Source organism: Gobius niger (assembly GCF_951799975.1).
Source record: "Gobius niger genome assembly, chromosome: 19".
Taxonomy (NCBI): domain Eukaryota; kingdom Metazoa; phylum Chordata; class Actinopteri; order Gobiiformes; family Gobiidae; genus Gobius; species Gobius niger.
In genome coordinates this window covers 14361282-14382181 of record NC_136870.1, presented here as the reverse complement: position 1 = coordinate 14382181, position 20900 = coordinate 14361282, and the positions used below count along the sequence as shown (strand labels likewise).

Sequence of the window (20900 nt, the reverse complement as noted above, 5' to 3'; positions counted from 1 at the left end):
CATGAAATGTCATGAATTAAGAGTCAAAGGGAACAGTAACATGTTGGCTATCAAATATTCAATAACTCCAAAACAGTGTCATTGGATACGGTCATTAATTCCATTATCTTTTTAAAGACCTGGAATTTCATATCTCCCTCACAACAGCATCCTGCCGGAGGTTGGTGCCAATAGCTCCAGAAAGAGTTTACACGAGGGCATTACTTTCATTACGGGATCTAAAACTGTGTAATAGCCTACTTAATCTTTGCTTTTGGGTAGTTTTTAATAACAGTCTCAGACACTGAAGAGTTGTTTCGGCCTGTGGGCAACATGCCATTTATGTCACAAGTGGTACATTCCCACCTATTTCTTCCAAATGAGATAATGTTTCAGCTGCTCATTTAAAAGGAGAAGTGCGTAAATAAAATTCAGATCCAAAGGCATCAAGAGCTGCTGACATACTCTGCAAAATGAAGAGCGCAGTGATCACTCTCCTGCTGCTGCTGGTAATCCATCAGAGTAAGTACAGTCTGGCAATATATTGAACTAGAAAACCACTAAAACCAAACAATGTCAACCTTTCAGGTGACACTTTGAGGTGCTATTGTGGAGGAGGCAAAATTTGCTCTAACCCAATAGAAACCTGCTCTGGATCTGTGTGGCAGTTTCATCATATTTGCTGGTTTGTGATTGCGAAACCCCATCAGCTATAATAAAAAGATGAAGACATGTCATCTTTCCCACTGCTCAACTGATCTGTGCAACATTTAACACCAAAAAATGAGTCAACCCCAAAGCATTTTGTGCAGGAGGCAATATTAGCATGAATTTCACATAAAGCACAAACTAAATAACAATAAAAATGTGACAGCAGTTTTCTTTCTTCTTCATTAATGCTTTTGTTTTATGAGCTTTTGAGCATGATACAGTTTTAAGGCGTTCGCAGGTTACACTTACATGACTTTCTTTGTTGTCAATACGCGAAGAGCAATTCATTGGCTGAACAACTTGGTCACGTGACTAAAGAATCCAGGAAGTATTTCGTTACACAGGGCGGAAGCTGTGCTGTTTTTGTGGAGAGAAGAAAGCTGCTTGAAAAATACTTACGTCTGTCCTTTAACAGTTTGACGGAGAGGAGCACATAATCTATAATTTGTCGGTAAGGATGAAGCTGTATAACTTTGTAATGTTTATTTGTTATCCTGACAGTACGTGACATTGCTAACGCGATACTACGTTGTTACAGACGAAAGTTAGCCTCGCTGTCTCAGGTGGCTTTGTTTTTGTTGTTCGTGGAAATGTAAAGAGTCTGTATTGTCGCAAAACACTTAAAACAAATCCTGTATCTTATTGTATATCAGGGAGAAAAAAAAAACCCTGGTAAGCTGTTAAGAAACCTAATGTAAACTTGGGGTTCTACAATGTAATAAACTAACTCCGCGTGTTTATTATAAGCTCCGTCAATGTGTGCATTTATTATTATATGATGTCTTCTTGTCAAAATTTGCAAATATTAAAACGACCTATATTTTTTGTATTATGTTTTCAGATTGCAGAAAAGAAAAAGCCAGTCCATTGTTCTGGATCCCTGCTCTGTGGGTCTCTCTCTTCTTGTTACACCGTCCATAGCTCACACAGTCTCCGTCAATGGCTGGACGTCCAGGAGGCAACACCAGGCCCAACAGTGGTGCTGCGAACAAGATCTGCCAGTTCAAGCTGGTGCTGCTGGGGGAGTCAGCAGTGGGAAAGTCCAGTTTAGTTCTGCGCTTTGTCAAGGGACAGTTTCATGAATACCAGGAAGCGACGATCGGAGGTAAAAATGACTCAAACATCCTGACTTTGATATCAAACACCACTCCTATTTACATGACTTTGTTGTTGAATCAATTGCAGCCGCATTCCTAACACAGACGGTCTGCTTGGATGACACTACTGTGAAGTTTGAGATCTGGGACACAGCAGGTCAGGAGCGCTACCACAGTCTCGCTCCTATGTATTACAGAGGAGCACAGGCGGCTATTGTGGTCTTTGACATCACCAATGCTGTAAGTTTCCGTGCAATGCTAAAAAACCCAAATACTTATGTGAATATTGAAAATCAGTTTTGTGAACAATTGTAGGAGTCCTTTGCACGAGCAAAAACCTGGGTGATGGAGTTGCAGAGACAAGCCAGTCCCAACATAGTGATTGCTCTGGCAGGAAACAAAGCCGATATGGTAAACAAGAGAGCAGTGGAGGCTCAGGTAGGTTTAAAACAGTTCACTTGCCTCATTTGATCTCATAATGTCGACTCATCAGTATTTTCTTTCCAGGAGGCACAGGCTTATGCTGATGATAACAGGCTTCTCTTCATGGAAACTTCAGCCAAAACTGCCATGAACGTCAATGAAATCTTCATGGCTATTGGTATGTGTGCACAGTCAAATTGAGATTACAAACTTCTGATATTTTTTAGTAACTGGAAGTGTTATCTCAATTGACTTTTATACTTTAGGCACCAGTGATGTGACAGCATTTTTACAAATTTTTCTGTGGAACTTGTATTGAGCGTTATTGAGACTTGTTTTGAGACTTAGGGCCAGATCTTGTGGCGGCGCACGGGGCGGCGCAGGCTCTTGGCGAATTATTGGCGGTATATGTGCCATTCGCCTCCGCCACCTGTGAGGGGGCGTCACAAGAGGAGGCGACTGCACTGATGGAAACACGGCTGACATTCACCTCCTCGTTTACATTGCGCTGTCTTGCGTTCTTTCTTAAGCCTTAGGCTCTCACAGGTCAAACTAAAAACTTTATTTACCCCATCGTGAGCTAAACCATGTTCATGTCTCGAGAGAAAAAGAGCTGCAGCGTCTGCTGTGGCGCGGATCGGCCCGCGCTTGGCGTGAACGCGAAGCAAAACAAAAGCACATGTTCACCCCACACAACCACTCTCCTGGACGCAGAGTCGATCTGGTTGGAGGGAAATGTGTGTCTCCACCCACTTAAATGCGCTAAGTCTGGAGTGGCAAGATTACAAAGTGCTCCTACTGAGCGCAAAATGTCACGCTAGCGTCTCCGTTTTGATGCACAAGATCGGGCCCTTAGTCTTTTGGATGAAAATTATAGTTTTATTAATTTCTATAATGAACACTCGAAAGATTTTGTCTGGTTTTAGTCAGTTTCATTAAAAAAAATAGTTTTAGTATTTCAACAAATGAGTTTCGGTCGGTAGGCTTGAAAACAAGTCTTGGACAGATTGTGTCAAGCTTTTTGACACACATTGCACTCACAATAGGCAGAAGTGTCACCGTGAACAGGGCTTTTCCCTTCAGCGGAATCATTTGAGGTTGTTTGCGCATCAGTTCATTAACATGCTTTCTGTGTTCATACCGCTACGGTATTCTGTTGGGGAAAAACACTGTCCTCTGATTGTGAATGGATGAACCACTTTCTAACAGTTCCATCTTGCCAAAGAAAGCCCATAAACGTTTTGCCATGGTTTTCGTTATTTTTAGCTCGTCACCGTTTCGTTATCATCCTGAAAAAACCTGCATCAACTACATTATTTTTTTATCATCGTCTTTATTGATGAAAACAACACTGATTGTTGTCACATATTATAAAACCAATAGAGATGCAAAAGGCTTAATGTATTTTAACAATTAGCATTGGATGAAAAGTCTATGTCAACGTAAGTAAAAAAGGTGCTAATTGCAGACCATGATCGCTAACTTGTCTTCATTTTCTGCAGCAAAGAAACTCCCCAAGAGCGACCCCCAAGCTGGAGCGGGACAAGCGGGGCGGACCAGGACAGGAGTGGACCTACAGCAGCAAGCCCCCCAGGGCCAGGGTCGGAGCTGCTGTGGCGGCGGAAACTAGGGCACAATGAACTTTAAAGGCCTGAACACGGTTTATGAACAACCCAGAGAGACAGGGAGGGCTGAGGCCACTTCTCCACCTTAAATGAGATTACATATGAGATTATCTGGACTTTGTTTGATTTCAGAAACTGGTTTTTATGAATCATAAGCTAGAGGGAAGGGCCAAAACCCCTCACAATTCATCCTTTTTCTCTTGACCTACCTCCCTGTTCGTCTTCAACATTTTCTAAACTGATTGACTCTGCTTCAAAGTACATTTGAGGGTGATGCTTATCAATTATCTCCTTTTGTTTGACTGTGTGTGTTTTGAAAATCTTTATGTACATAATGATACATACAGTACAGTATATCTTGCAAAGGCAGATTTCTGCTGCCTCTCCGCTGCATTAATCACAGTTACCCAAGTTTTAACAAGTTTTTAAACCTTGCACAGTAAAATGATTAACTTTATTAAATTTACAGATAAATTTATTAACTCTGCAACATACGCATTCGTGTTTATTCGTTGTAATGAAACTTGTAACACCAGACAGTTGTTAGCCTTTTGTAAAATAAATGTATTATAACTTGTAAATCTGAAAAATTATAAATAAAATGCAAGGGATTGTTGCAAAAAACATTTGTTTAAAAAAGAACTTGCAATTTATAGCGTATGGCGTGAAAAGTGTTTTGTTAATCACCTTTTTCCTACAAATATTCCTGTCTTTATTTAAGCACTGAGGAGCGATGCAGTCGTCTCCACCAGATGGAGACATTTCACTCAATTTATTCCAGCCTCATACGATTATGTTGATAAATAATGCATCCTAAATTTGGAGACAGGAAATACAAGTAGACTGTTAGATGTCTATCAAGTGTGCGCATGGTACAATATAAAACCAATACCTCAAAGGTCATATAGTAAATATATGTTATAATATATATACGTATTCAAAATTACATGTATTAATGTGTAAATTAGGATATTTATTGAAAAAGCCACAGCTGAAATGCTTAACAAAAGCAATTTTGTTTTGTCTCTACTCTTCCATCAAGGACATGGTTCCATTGGGTTATTAATGCATCACTATTTGGAGCTAAATTCCTCATTCTTACTGGTTTTTGAGTTTCAGTATAATAACACCTTCAATAGTACTATGTTGAACCCGTTCTCCGGGCTTGTTATTAATGTGTATATTTTCTTCAGAAAGCGCTGGTCTTTTTGGCTGACTGACCCAGTATATGATGCATACTCCCAGAGTCACGTGACCACATTCGCCTCTGAGGCAGCAGCATCTCTGCCAAAAGCAAGCTGTTCACAGTAAATGATTTCTCATTTGCAGAGCTGTCAGTCAAGATGTTGAAGAGAATTTTTTATTTTTTTTTATTTTAGGTCTTTTTGAAATTTAAGGGCAGTGAAAGATTAATAAGGCACATGTAAAATGTACATATTATAATTGGTGATTGTTGTGATCTAGACTTAACTGTATGATTTTATTTCTATTTAAAATAGGAATAAAAAGTATTACCTTTCTCAATAAAGAAGCTCCATAGAAAGGGCTTTTACTTCTGAATTTCAAGTCCTCAAAGTGTCTGTGGGCTTTTGTGAGAAGACATTAATGCCTTGACATAACTCTGGTTTTGATCTTTGATTTTTGATGCAGTGTTTTGTGCTGTGGCAATCAGAAATACAATTATATAAATCAATTTTCTGCCTCCATATAAGCTTAATTTGAATAAATAATGAACATATATTTATGAACATAAACTGGGAGCCTGCTCATCTTCATTTATGACCAAGGACTGGGAGCTAACAATAGTATAGATGGATCTAAAGACCTGCTCAGGACTAAGCTCCAAAAGGCATTTTGGTGATCACTGGTTGGACCTTTCTGTCTTATCAGTGTCAATTATTTGTATACATTTTCATCGACATGCCTACGCTTTTGTGAGGAAGTGCTAGACCCCTATAGCTCAAAGGAGTAAACAGGCCAAATGTTTCCTGGTGCTGACTCTGATGGTTTCGCTCTATCTCCCACAGACAGAAAGAAATGTCATTAAATACCAAGGGCACCGAGACGCCATATCTGCACTGCATTCTCCGGGACAGATTGAGATTTCTGCTGATACTGATCATATGTGTGATGTGCGACAATAATTGTCTCTTATCTAAAATTACACATCGCGCAGTCCGGACCTCGGATGTGCTGCGGCATGTGAATAGTGAAATGAAGCAGTTATGTTAAAGGGACCCATTTAAAAATAGGCTGCAATTGTTTACATTAGAATAGGGTCTATAGCCTATGGGGAAAGTGATTCATGGGGATGCCAGCTAATAGACGCCAGGAATGTGTCATCAAACCGCAAATAATTGTGGGATGAGTGGGCAGGCAGCATGATAGTAAAACAATGGAAATTTAGGATGCAAAGCACTTCAGGTGGTATTTGCACAGACATTTTCTCCAGTGAATTTACCGTAGCAGCAAATTCAATTCTCTACTTCTGCATGTGAAGTACATACAGAAAATCAATCAAAAGTAGAAAAAATATCCTGTTTCAATGTTTTATATCAACCACAGTACTTCAGAAATTGTCTCATTAAATGTGCTATACAAATAAAGTACGGGTTGGACATACAAGTACGTGATAGGGGCAACAGAGGGAAGGAAGGAGAGAGTTCAGCTTCATGGCAGCCTTGTGGATGAAACTGCTGCCCTATAGTCAGTTGGACCTGGCATGGATTGAACTGAAGAGGCTGTGTGGGATCAAGCACAAGACAACATTATTCGACAGGAAGACTAAACTCGTTCTTAAGGATGTGGCTTTCACTGTCCTCGCACCCTCTTTTTAAAAGCAATATCAAGTGCTGCTTCCAACAAACTTTGAAGTCCGAAAGACAAACCATTTTTGTCTCCATAGTGACCTGGTTAAGCGCTAAGTGCCAGTTGAAAGGGGCAGTGAGGTCCTGATAGCTGCAGCCGCTCGAGGAACAAAATGTCTTATAATGAAGCTCTCCACTTGATGATGGAGTCCGGCACTAGGACTGGAAAAATGCTGATTGGCCTCCTGGAAAAAGAGCAACTGATCAATCCCCAAAAGGTAGGCTAATCCAATGTGTAGATCAGGATTGTTTTGCAAGCTATTGTTCCACCGCTGCAACTAATACTATACTGCACAAGGGCTTATGCATACAATTTCATTCATTCAGGCCTATAAAGAGGTGGAAGAGAGTCATAAAATCTGAATCTATCCATCCATCTTCAGTGCCAAGACTAAGTGGAAGCGATGATACAGACTTCTGTCACCCAGAGGTTGGCGACATCAGGCTAACATTGATAATTCATCCATCCATCCATTTTCCTCCACTTGTCCGTTTCCGGGTCGTGGGTGCAGCTGTTGGAGCTGTCCGAATCACATTGCACCAGCCCCTTATGTCTCCTCCTGCAGGTGGTGGGTCCACAGGAGGACGGCCTCACGGTTCTATCAAGGCCTGTTAGTTTCTCATAAGGCTCTTTGTATGACCCGTCACCAAGGACCTGTTTGCCATGAGAGACCCTACCAGGGGCACGAAGCCCCCGACAACAGAGCTCCCAGGATCATTGGGGCGCTCAAACCCCTCCACCACGGTAAGGTGGCGGTTCCAGGAGGGGTAACATGGATAATTGTTTGTAATAATTCCCTTGTTTTGAGGGCAATAACATACTTTTTGAATGGAGAAAAGCTTCGGTGGAGCTGTTGGTAGAGTGGGGTCGTCATGTGATCGGAAGGTTGTGGGTTCAAATCCCAGCTCCCGCAAATGCACACTGTCGATGAGTCCTTGAGCAAGACATTTCACCCACCTTGCCTCCAGTGTCTGCGAACATTGGTGTATGAATGAGAGTGTGAGTTAGCTTCCTTACTGTAATGCACTTTGGGCCTGATAAATGTATGAGGGTACTCCGGTTTCCCCAACCACTAAAATGATGTACAGTAGGTTCCCCTCTGGGGCCGGGACTCCTCTGTGGAAGATATTCTTAATCTCAGTGGGACCAGATTCCCGGTTAAATAAAGGTAAAGAAAAAAATATGAAATAAAGTGACTTACTTAGTGGTAAGGGAAACCGGAGTACCTGAAGGAAAACCTACTGGGAGAACATGCAAACTCCACACAGATAGTCACCCTCCGACCGGGGATCAATCACAGGACCTTCTGGCTGTGAAGTGCTGCGCTACTTGCCCTAATTCCTGCAGTTCAGCTCCAAAGATGCTGTTCCTCTTTACTGTGTCCTACCTTCTCCTTTCAGTGTGGAGAAACAGCTGCAGCTCTACTCCGAGCTCCTCATCTCTCAAACACACACACTTTGCAGAGGAAAAGCTTTGAGAAAGACTGAGAACCATGATCTAACTAACTGTAGCTCTAACTATCAAAACACGAATGAATAAATAGGCTGATGAATAAATAAATAAATAAATAAATAAATAGTGACCGTTTCTGTTTACAAAGGATGACAATGATGAGCTGTGATATCTTACACCGTTGTCTGTGTGTAGAAAGCAAATGTGCACCTTTATTTTTAGGGCAGCTGGGGTCAAGCAGGTTGCCAAAGGACATAGCTTAAACTCCAAGTATGTTTCCAACCCACATCCATCAGCGTGGGCCTGACAGCTGACCCCAAGCCCCCACACACACCACACACCACACACGCACACACACACAACACACACACACCACACACACATCAGGTCCAACTGTGTCTCTGCGTCCCCAAATTCAACAACGGGAATCTGCTTTTGAACAAGGACCAACAATGTTAATGAGCACTTCTAAAGCGGGCCGGGATGGCAGAGATGATGGCATGGGGCTTATAGATACAGCCTAAAGGTAGACTGGATTTAACATGTCAGGGTCGTGTAACGTTTTCCTCTAACATCCCAAACCCATTTATCTTCTCCAAGTAGCTGTGGCATTAGGTGTATTAGTCGTATTTACCAATTAACATTGCATAGTTTGGAAGCAGGAAAACACTGCAGCTGCTGAGGTCATGCGGTAGAGGTCTTTCATTGAGCAAAATAACTACAGGCTGAAAGCAGTCGCACAACATGGCAACCCGTCCCACTCAGCAGTTTGTAAAGTCATCATGGAAATGACTTTGAAATGGGCGGGGCCTGAGCGTCCTGACCTGGGCTGACCACGTTCCCAAAGGGCCAAGGGGCCATTAGAAGACTATTCACAACATATTCACAGTCTGACATATCTTTTTCACCAAAACATTTTTCAACATGTTTGACGAGTGTCACTGATGTCACAAAGTCGCCATAAACACGGTTAAATATATCAGTGTAACTGAGCAGAACAAGGGACCAACTCAATATACTATAAATCAAGGCACTCTTCACATAAAATACCATATTTTCCAAGATGTATGGAGGCCTATGTGACAATTCTTAATAAGCTAATGTATCTTTTATTTCACAATTTAGGCAATTTAAAATTTCAGAATATTATAATGAATCATAATTTATCATAATCACAATATTAGGCTATAACTTACAGCATATATACTTTGTGGTCACGCATTTCATAGTTAGAAAAGGAAATAGAGCTTAATGATGTTGTATAGGCTGCTAATAGCCTAGTTTTTTGGAACACAAATGACCACTACATTGGCCTATTCAGTGAACATGGGAAGGGTTTAGGCTAATTAAAACGTGGGAGTGTATTGCTGCAGGCCTTGAAGCCCCAGAGCTTTTGACAGATGTAAGCTGCATGTCCCCAATTCCCTGAAAGCTTCGCCCGCACTTAATAGTTGACAAAACGTTACTGTTTCAGTCTGTTTATTTCTCTGTGTATTTTCACAGCTATTTAACCTTAGCTTTTCCCTCCTCACCACTCGCTCATGAGCCCCCTCCTCTCCTCTCCCGCTCCTGCGAGTCGCGTGTCTGTGGTGCGCAGGCGGCGCGCGCACCTCAGGAGCGCGGTTATCTCGCGCTCACTCGGAGTCGCACGCGGCACAGACTGCAGCTGAGCTTCCGCTGTAATCAGTGAAGATGGACAGCGACGAAAAGGCGCCTCAGTCAGGTGAGAAAAGTGCTTTATAAAGCTCTTTAATCCGCGCCATGTGCAGAGTTTGGTGTCTTTTTGCTGGTTTATTTTTAACATGCGGAAGCTGCGGCATTTAGGCTCCATGCGTGTTGGAAATAATGTTTTGACTCGAAAAAGCAAGTCTTTTCATTCCAGTTTCGCGGCTTTTAAACACCAATAAATTATTGCACTGAATATTTATTTTTTAACTTTTATCTATTCTAATAATCGTAATGTGTTTACCTATTACTCTGATCCAACTTTTTGTCCAAATGCCAGGATGCTAATTCTTTGCCCCTCGCCTCTTAGTGCCACTGTCACTAAAAACACGTCTCAAGAGCCTTTTTGACGTGAGGGAAATGACTGTCTGCGCTCCACTGCGCGTATAGGGCTGCTCATTTGTAGGAAGAGATTATGCGGCCTAATTTTGGTCTGAAGAGCTTAACAACGTGGAAATACACATTATATCGTGAGATTGTTCTTTAAGCCCTTTCTGATCTCAAGGTTGTGTGAAGATGTCAAGGTGGCTGACTGAGCTTGAATTATGACTGGGACAAACAGCAAGTGTTTTTCCCTTTCAACTTTATTTGTTCTTAACACAGCCTCATACAGTTGTGTTGTATTATTGACAGCATTTAAACAAGCTTGAAAGCCATGTTGTCAGATTTAGGTTATTCTCTTTATTTTTAACTCACTCTTTTGTCATTCGTTCCCATTGTGTGAAGCTAAAGTGTCCATAATGCATGTTGCAGTTCACCTCGCACTGTCATCACTGCAAGTGTTGCCATGGCGTACTCAACGCCGCCGCTCAAATCAAGCCGAGTAGAGGCCCGCACCACTCAAACATCATCACCACCACCGTTCCTCATCATCATCTTCACCATCATCTTCCTGTCGCCGGGCCCCGCGGTGACCTTGGCGTCCGGCACCCCCCTCTCTCATCTGCATCTCACCAAAAAAAAAAACCACCACCGGCGCCCAACAAAAAAAAGGTACTCCTCACCCAAGTCCTCACTCCGACCACCGCATCTGTACAGTCATTTCTGCTGTGAACAAAAGGTCCTCGATTCATCAAGTCCCCGCGCCTCCCACTGCCCACTCCCCAGAGTCGCGCAGTCATTTTCACCAGCGCCTCGCGTGTGTTTTGGAGACTATTATATACAAGGGAGGGATTGGATTTTAGCTTTATGTTAAGTGCGGCGTTCACACTCACAGATCAGAGAGAAAAGGCGGCACAAATTAACGGAATAACGGTGGAGATTGTTTTATTTTGAAGCCAGATACAGGCAGTTCAGGAGGGACACTGAAGCAGGGCGTTTACACAGAGGAGGCATGTTGTAGTTTAGGCCTTTGTAGTGACTCCGGCACCACACAAGGTTAAAGCAGGTGTAGGCATCTGGTTTAAATGGCCTCCAGTGATACAAGTCTCATTCATTTAAATACTTATGTGATTTTTGGCACATCTGGATTTGGCAAAATGGCAAAAACATTACTAATATTATGTTGTAAGAGTAAATTGAGTAGGTAATCATTTTATTTCTAATTGTGTGTGTAAAAATCTGGAGAAATAACACAATTATCCAAATGCTACTATATGAAACCTCCAATGTGTCAATACAGGTCAGAGGAATCAAAACAGTGCTTCCTCTGACACTTGTGTTTCTGGTGATGCTGTAGATCACGGCTCTTGTTAATCTCACGCTCTGTAGATGCCGCCCTCTCAGATTACGGCTGAAGTCCGGTGACCGTCCTCTCCCGTGCCACGCGTTTTTGTCCACGTCGTGTTGAACTTTGTCTCCCACCTCGTCTCCTTCGCGTTTTTTGGCGTTTGCCCGCCGCCGTCTGCTTCAGTAAAAAACCATCAAGTGTGAAATTGAGAATAATCATGTGGAACGAGATTGGGATGGGAGCAGCTTGAGCCCCAGCCCCTTCACTGTCAATGGACTCCCGCTGATAAACTCCACCGACGTCCCAAACAAGCGGGACATTTATTTCTTTATTTTTTTGGTGTGTGTGGAAAAAAATATTGCTTTTTTTCTTTTTGCAGCCGAGATACTGTCAAGAATCATTCCTCTTCCCACAGTAAATCATCCTGCCCTATAATCACCTGCGTGTTTGTGAATCTACTGTTGTGGCTGCCATTTTACTGCTGCCGTTGGGTGTGGCAAAGCGCCGCATTCCCGACAAACGCTTTCAGGCTTTTAGACCTTATCACGGTCTTCGGGGCGTCTTGGGCGAATCAGGCTTAACGTTACCCCGTCGTAAAGCCTGAACATGGGGGGAAGAAGTGAAGGTATGTGGGTAGACTGAAAGCCTCATCGCGTCGACTTTTTCCTCCCGGAGAGCAGCCATTTTCTTTTCTTTTTTTTTGCCTTTTCATGCGGCGGTGCCCATGTTGTTCGAGCTGATGTCCGATAGTGCGGCGTGACAAATTGACACGACAATTAGGACGAAAAAAGGTTTTAGTGCACGGGACATTTGCGTCTTCGATGATGCAAGAAATACATGTACTTTTTTTTTTTTTTTTAAAGATAATTACGGGCTGCGGCGAAATGATAAACGCCGATCTGGAAAGAGTCCAGCGAAGGGGCGCACCTCATATTGAGAGATTGTCAACACACTGAGACATACTGAAATGGATTTCTGCTTAAGCCTGCCATCAAAGACGTAATGGCTCTCGGGGCTGTGTCATTACAAGTCAGGCGACATCCTCCTTCACACAGCGCCGGCTTCAGTCCTGCCTCCGGACTGATAACAGAGATCTGCATTCAAATGTTTCGCAGCAGCAGCAGCAGCAGCAGCTGAGAGGGCCGACCCCACCCCAAAAAAAAGAAGCACACCTCCCCATCTCCGCCTCAAGCCAATGCTAAAGCATGCCCAGAGAAATCTAGATACGAGCGGAAAAGGTTTATCTATTTTTTCCACAGCTCGTATTGTGAGTATTGACTATGAATCATCTCGCCTGAGGTTGGAGCTTCCGTTGACATTTGGGGATGAATATTAGAGGCGTTTTACTGAAATAATCTGAATGCACTCACGGTGAGGAGGAAGTCTTGGTTTCTTTTGATTTGTTAAGTTTATTTATGTGGGGCTGGAGCAACTTGTATTCCAGTATCGATCACAAAGGCATTCGAAATTTCTAGAAGTAAATCCATTACTCCACTGTTGCCTGGAGTCCCCGTTTCAATGACACACTGATGGGGCGCATTGATGACATTGTTTTATCATTAGAAATATCAAAGCAGGAAATACAATATGATGAAATTAGGATTAGAATATATAGTGTGTTTGATAACGACGATATTACTGCAATATTTAACAAAACTATATCAACACAGTGTGATCCATTCAATTTAAACAAATAACATAATTTATTTTTTACCAAATTGTATCAAAACAAGACGTAAAATACACAAATCAGGAACAAAACAAGGTTAGACAAGGAAGTGAATTTGGATTTTTTTTTTTTTTGCCATAATCTGCTCCCGGAACCATTTGTGTTTGTTTTGATATTATTGGAAGTATAAGTCTGTAGTTTTCCGTAGCTTTCTGTGATTTATGTTGCTCTTTAGGTCCCTGTCATAAAATCTGAGGGATGGACACACAGCCCCAGGTGCATTGTGGGAGCTGAACGTTTGCATGGTCCATTACCTCTCCATTTGCTGTGAGCAGACTGCAGGTATGGCGTCAGCGCGGAGTGTGTACGCCCACACGAGTCTGCGCCACAGAGCCTCGGCCTCCGTCTTCTGGAGGTCGCTGGAATATTATTGTCAATGGAGAAACAGTTTTATTGGATATAATTAAAATACGAGCTGTGTTTTTCCCCCCGTGTTCACAGCTGGAGAAGTTTGAAGGTGGCTGTCAATAGGTCCAGCTCCCAAAAACACAAAGTAAGGAATGGTTGTATTAGAAGCGAGTCTTTGCACCTGATTCTCCTCGCACACTGCTGTAATGAAATGATTTTTGTCTTTGTTCCACTATTAATGAGCGTTATATTCTCCTTAATCGCGACGGCGGCTGAACACAAAGGAGCAGTCAAACGGCGTGCATTAAATGGCCGTTAATAGCAGGAATCATCGCGGCGTGACTCTTCTCTGCAGCTCGCCGGCATCACCGCACAGATGCATCCTGCGCTTTTGTGTTTACAAATCACCTGGCCCTTTTTTTAGACAAAGCAAACAAAAGACTTGACATTTTTATGACAGTGTAGACTCTCAGTCATCCAGGAGGCAACAGTTGGACTTTTCACTCCACATCCAGGGAGCTTCATCGTGGCTAGTTTTGGTGACCCCGATGCCAACCAGATTTCAGTGATGTCACCGCACAATGTCTGGGGCATCTATCCCATGTGTGCAAAAGCTTTTATATCATATACGCAATTTTAACTAATTTCTGCCCATATTTTATTTGATAATTACCTTTATTATTATTATTATTATTATTATTCATAGATTTATTTTGTAAAGAAAACACTGAACAGAGACATACACACTAGGGCTGGACAATATTCAGTATAAAACAAAAGCTCATGGGAACTTAAAAATATGCAAAAATCCAGTCCTTTGTTTTTTGCCTCGTGCTGCGTTGAGAAATATCACGATATTCTACCCACTTATTTTGTTTTTCGCATTTTGCGCAGCCCCTAAAACGCACCATAATGTCACACACTGCAGAACACGTCCAAGCCTCTTCCTCCTCAGTATCAGTCATTTCTAAAGGAGTGTTTAGTCATTGTTTTTCCCAAATGTTAATTGTTTGCAACGTCATTTTTTCCCCCACTGTTAGTGTGTATCCTGTGCGCGTGTGTTTTAAACAATCACCGTGAGCAGTAACACTTTTTCGTCTCCCAATGGATTTAATTTGATGTATTTAATCTCGATGCATTACCCTCTGAACATGGATGTGGAGTGTGCGATAGATTCCCTCTCATTTCAATGATAATGCCGTGCGTCCTGTTGGGGGCTGATAAGAGTATTGCGGCTACATTCAGGCCTCACTCAGGTTTTTTGTTCATGCGGCTGCAGCGGGGCCTCCTCCTCCTCCTCCTCCTCCTCTTCCTCCTCCCCCTTTCCCCCCAAAAAAACCACCCCCCTCCCTCCTCCTAAAGCAACCATAGAGATAATTCAGCCAATTAAAGTCGTTTTACCCTGGGAGTGCACCTAATTAAAAGTCGATCCAATTTAGGCCGTCAGGTTTGCCACAGCGGCCGGCAGCGATAAGGCCCGATAAGAGAACGCACAGAGGAAATCCAGGGGAAATGGGCAGAGGAGAGGAGCACGGATCTGAGGTCATCTTTCTGCAGCGCACGGATCGCCAATAAAATAAATCACTATTGAAGCGCAGCACGTATGATCACACACTCCAGCGGTCGGATAATTAATTATGTAACTGAAGCTGAGGCATCTTTTCTAGACCGTGACAGTGTCGACAATGGCCTTTTTTACTACGTTTTTTTTTTTTAGGCCTGAGCTCGACTTTCAAACCATGAGCCGTGTTAACACAGTTGAGGAGTGTGTGTTGTGTCAAGGCCTCTGCACTGCATTTGGTCGACTCTAGTAAACGTCGCTGCAGATTATTTCACCAAAATATCGATATCGCAAAGTAGGTGAAGGTCAGAATCAGACTGATTTTTACACATTTTATTTTATTAACACTGAATAAACCGAGATTTCACTGCACAAAGTAATCCACAATTAAGGGACATTTTCTTGAAATAAGTAAATTTGTTTTTGATTTTAGTAACTTATCTCAAGAAATCTGTCCAGAAATCTTTCGCACTTAAATTAAGACAAAAATGAGATAAAAAATAAATAAATCTTAATTTACTGGACAGATGTCTTGAAAGTAGTTCAATTACTGACAAATTTACTTTTTTCAAGACAATGTACGGCAACTTATTCCAAGATTGCTCTTTGCAGTTAGAATAATCTTTTCAGGAAGTCCTTGATCCAGAAGGGGCCCTATTGTACATGTTTTAGTTGTAGATTCCCACCTGGACAGGGCTTTCTGTGTTCTGGGTACTCCGGTTTCCCCTACTGACCTTTATTTAACCAGGATAGTCCCACTGAGATTAAGAATCTCTTTTTCAGGGGAATCCTGGCCCCAGAGGGGAATCTATTGTACATGTTTTTAGTGGTAGGGGAAACCGGAGTACCCGGAGGAAACCTACGCAGACACGGGGAGAACATGCAAACTCCACACAGAAAGGCCCCGTCCAGGTGGGAATCGAACCCGGGACCTTCTAGCTGTGAGGCGTGAGTGCTAACTGCTAAACAACATTTTTGTGGGGTTCGGCATAGGGCTGGGAAAACAATCGATTTGATTTAAAAATCGAGTAAGTAGGTCAAATTGATTTTAAAAAATAGATTTTCTAGATTTTTGCCTTTGCTATTTTGTTCATGTTGGTGCACTTTAATTAAATACAATAAATACATATATTCAAAACATATTTATAGTTCGCAGTTATTTTGTTTTAAATGGGAGGGGGGGGGGATCAAATTGAATCGTAAATCGAGTTTTTCACACAAAAATTGCAAAAAAAAATTGGGGTGGGGGGGGGTGGGGGGAATCGCCCAGCTTTAGTTCGGCAGGTTTTCTTACTGCAGAGAGTCCATAATGGTCCTGAAGAAAGAGGCTTTTTAAAAGTAAACAAACAGCTTATGAGCTAAAGACATTTGAGACCTACACATATCTTCTTCTGAGACACTGAAGAGGCACCAAGAGCCCCCACACCTGCAGCACAGTGGGACGTCACAAGAGGAGCCACAGGAAACAAAAAAGGGACAAACGAGGCGCTATCCGGGCGAGACTCCCAGCTAAGCCACACATGCCTTTTTTTCCTACTATTGTTCAGGCTAGATGACGTTTACTGAAGAATAAAACGGATTAACAGGTAGAAGAGGAAGAAGGAGGTGGAGCTGACCAGTGCAGGACACCATGCTCTGAAACTGGGCCAAACAAGGAGTTGCTGCACCATTTCAGAGGATCAGAGGAGGCTGAAGGCAGCTAGGTCACCTCCATGTGCTACGGTTTCCCCGACCTCCACGGGCGCGGCACTGCCGGTGCACACTGCACCTCACGGGTTGCCCCGTGGCATCAAAGGATGGGTCAAATGCACAGGACAATATAAAGTATACCTTAACCTCAACCATACCATGCCAACTCCGAATCAAAGTCTCTTGCAGTGAGGCGAGACATAACTCAAACTCCCTGCCGCTTGTTGCCACATGTTGAGAATCACTGCATTAAATGTCTTGAAGACACTCTGTCAAGAGTCAAATCAGTCGATAGAAGAGGTTGTTGTGACCTTGACATGAGACACTTCATTTATTCTTTCCTATTTATTTGGGTTTGCGTTGGCCACAAATGCAACGGCAGGAAGTGCGCCTCACCTACAGAGAGAATATTTATAAGTTATGTCCAGACGAATGACATATCCGACCGCCCTTGAATGCATCTTACTCACACTCATTAGTCATGTGTTCGCAGCTTCCTCCCACAGCCGCTATCACTGCTCACAGAAAGCATATGCTCTCCTGGGATATTAAAGACCTGTCTCCTCACCAGCCCGTGCGCCGGCGAGGGCTTATCTGCCGCTCGAGTGAGAGCTGAGTTTCCCAAGATCCAGAGTGAGGGACAAAGTACTGTATGGGACAGGTCCAGATGTAGAAGTATCTGCATAAATATGCAAAGTTTGGGTTAAAATCCAATCTGACACAATTTTGGAATAATACATCTTATTGTTATTTTTTTGTTTTGTTCTTTTTGACAGTTATTACTATTGCGATTATATTTGCCATTTTATTTATGTTTTATGTTTCATGATCAAGATTCTAGTTTCAGCATAAAAGTGAATGGAATGTCATGGTAAAAATAACCAAAAAGTTGCAGCATGTTTTCTCATGTTGTACGCAGCCTTTACTGGCAAATGCTTATTTTTATCTGAAGTGGGTGCTAACTTACCTTCAGAAGTGCTCAGAGTGGGGGACAAAGTGTGGGACTGGTCCAGATAAGGTCCTGTCTGTGACAGAAAGGTCGCGGCGGTTTTTCAGAGCTGAGGGCGACGACAGTCAGAAGGGGCTTAACCCTGGACTGCCCCGAGCTCGTCTCCAAATGTAAACATGTTTTGAGCATCTGTGCTTAATCACTGCCGGGGAAGTGACCCTGGATAAAATTAGAAAGAGCAAAAATTGTTGCAGAATTTTGGATGATTAAATATGAGGTAACAAAAGAAAACAGAATACAAGCAGCAATGGATCAGTCCTACTTCAATACTGAAATGTTTGCAAATGTTTTTTCACAACTTTCCCCATGGAGACTTTTAGCATTTTAGCCCTGTTAGCCCCGTTAGCTGCGGTTAGCTCAGCTCTCGGCCCGGTCCATTGCAGTCAGTGGACACATTTACTTTGGGCTCCTCTGAGACCTCGGGGCCCTCCCAGATGGCCGATGACAGATGCCCGTTCTCACTGTTGCCCTTGGTTTAAATGCAGTGCTTCCCTCCAGTTAAAAAAGTCACTCCCTCAGTCCCCACTGCCCTATTTGTCCTGGCCTCAATCGCACCCACTTCTCCCCACATCATTTCCTCTTTACATTCATCTGCCTCTGCTGCCAGCTCTGCTGTGTGTCTTTCATACAGTTCTACTGTTTTGACAATGTCGCTCAGAGACAAATAGCTGTTTGTAGCTGATTGAAAATGTGCGAGATAATGATGGGCGATACCACAGTTTTTTAGAATCAATAAAATACTGAATACTGAGTGTCAGCGTATGGAGCGAGGGGTGTCAGGGATCCTGATGTGCAGCACTACTGGGCAGTGGGCATACATCACGTTGACTTTACTCTCAGAAATTACATTTATTTTCAGAGAGGAAAAAAGGCCTAAGAAAAACAAAACAACAAAAAACACAACAACAACACTGATTCCTTTCAGGAAGTTTTTACTGGATATCGTCGATATTGATTTTGGTCAATTCTTCAGCGTGAATCTGCTGCCTGCCCGATCCCGTCAGATCTCTGGTTAGCGTCTGAATGGAGACCGTGAGGGAAACCAGGGGCCTGGGGTAATGGTGTGTGAGCGAGTGGGTGATGATGGCCACATCTGTCACTCTACCACAGGGCAGCTGTGGCTACAAACGCAGCTTGCCACCTCTGTGTGTGGAGTGAATGAATAATGCACAGAAATGTAAAGTGTCTTCTGGAAAAGCGCTATGTAAGACTAATGTTAAACTTCATCCAAAGGAAGTATTATTGAAACTAGTTATTTTTTTTAATGATGTAACTGCAACACTGGCCTTCAATGTTAGTGTGTTTTATTAAAGCGGTAAAATCAGTCATTCAGGAAAAACAGAACATAAACCGACAGCTCGGTCACATTGTATGGATGGATCAGTCCAATGCTACTGAGAGAGGTAGCATTGTATATGTTAATAATTAGTATGATTACTTGTATCTCTGTAATATTATAGTAGACGTGAGTATAAATAATATTGATAATATGAAGACAGTACTTGTGCCTCTCTAAGGTTTACCAAATTTGGGACAATAATGCTGTTTCCCAAAGCCGCTATTTTGTGTTTCAGTGGAAAACTAATCCCACGTTATTTATTTAGTCATGTCATGGTCATGTTAGATGTTTTTGTCCTTCTTTGGCCCATTGTCAACAGAGTGGCTGAATAGACTGATAAGCAGCAGCAGCAGCCAAAGCAAACTGTAGCCAGAGCCAGAGTCTGTCCCTCCCAAAAACATCAGGGAAGGTGACAGTGACGAGCCACTCCCCCTTCACGTCCCACGCTCGCTCTGTCTGTCTCTGTGACGAGCTCTGGACAAAACAACGCAGAGTACACAGCACAGTTTGCTCGTCGTATAGAAACATGCTTGTATGTAGTGTAGAGGTCGTACTTTACTTTGAAGGGTGGTAATAACATGGTAATAAGATGAAAATGTTGCACTATGTGTAATGGAGATATTGCTTTCTAGTTCATATGCTAATAAAGCACCAGCCATGTTTTCTTGTACAGTTAATATTGCATGGCTTGGGTTTAGATCATATACCATGAAATATGTCGTAAAAGGTGTGTGTCTTGTTTTCATGTAATTACCACTTTATTACACTTTTCATATCACTCATAACACGAATGTTCAGTTTAAGTCTGAAAAGTGCAACACCCACTCTCTCTACACAGCAGGAAAAATAACAATGACCAATAATGTATATATAATTACTGACCTAATCATTGATACTTCACTTATGGTCAAAATGTGCAAATAGCAGCACTACACAAACTCTGCACGATTTAATTTGAACTTTAATATTATAGAGATGCTGAAAACATGTGTCACTTTCCCCTGATGTTGTGTGGACCCAATTCACTGTCACTAATTTAAACCATTATTTTAAAATAGCAATAATGCCTCTCAAAGGGAAGATGTTATGAACGGCGCATATTAATGTGTAAAGCCGCTTATTGAATGAAGAGTGCGATAGCGGCCGTCTGTAATTAAAGCGGCGTCAGATTCGAGTCCAGCCCCTGCGTTTTGTTTAGCACCAGCCTAATCTCTGCTCCCAGATTAACGTGAGACAGCGTGCGTTATCTGAGATTACAGCGAGGTGTCCACAAGATGGACGCCGAACCAGCCACAGGCGCTCGGTGGGGAGAAGGGGAGTGTGTAATGCATTGTGGGTGCTGGATTTGGGTAAACTGAACCGCGAATCTCCATTTCTAGCCCGGTTATGAGAGAATGTACATGGTTCAAGGAAGTGCCCTTTTGAAATGTCTGTGAATTCAAGGGACATTTGTAAAGGGCAAGTTACAGTTCATCACATGTTGCATTCAAGCGTTTTTTGTTCTTTTTTTTGTCTTATTTCGTTGCCTTTAACTCGATATCTTCTTTCTTGGTAGCTCTATTGTCTGGTATAGTGTGGAAAAACCCATAGTATATGCGTAAAAAAGGGTTAGGTTGGTAAATTGAAAATCTCCCTCAGATAAACCGGTTATTTCTCGTTATGAGCTGGACTTTTAT

At 42.5% G+C, this 20900-nt stretch overlaps 2 protein-coding genes across 3 annotated transcripts in view; both read left to right on the top strand.

The window, feature by feature from the left end:
• Positions 1-1046: 1046 nt before the first annotated feature.
• Positions 1047-4396, top strand: LOC306978711 (ras-related protein Rab-5C-like). The gene is made up of 6 exons (XM_079577375.1): positions 1047-1141; positions 1532-1795; positions 1876-2027; positions 2103-2225; positions 2295-2388; positions 3713-4396. The coding sequence occupies exons 2-6, from the start codon at positions 1630-1632 to the stop codon at positions 3838-3840; spliced, it is 663 nt and encodes a 220-aa protein (XP_079433501.1). The 5' UTR covers positions 1047-1141; positions 1532-1629; the 3' UTR covers positions 3841-4396.
• A 5354-nt stretch (positions 4397-9750) lies between these two features.
• The window catches only part of LOC306978706 (zinc finger protein 385D-like), a 53655-nt gene continuing 42505 nt past the window's right edge, over positions 9751-20900 (top strand). For both annotated transcript variants that reach the window (XM_079577367.1, XM_079577368.1), the window contains exon 1: positions 9751-9878. In XM_079577367.1, coding sequence (XP_079433493.1) covers positions 9848-9878 — 31 coding nt within the window. In that variant the 5' untranslated portion in view covers positions 9751-9847. The remainder of the gene's footprint in view (positions 9879-20900) is intronic.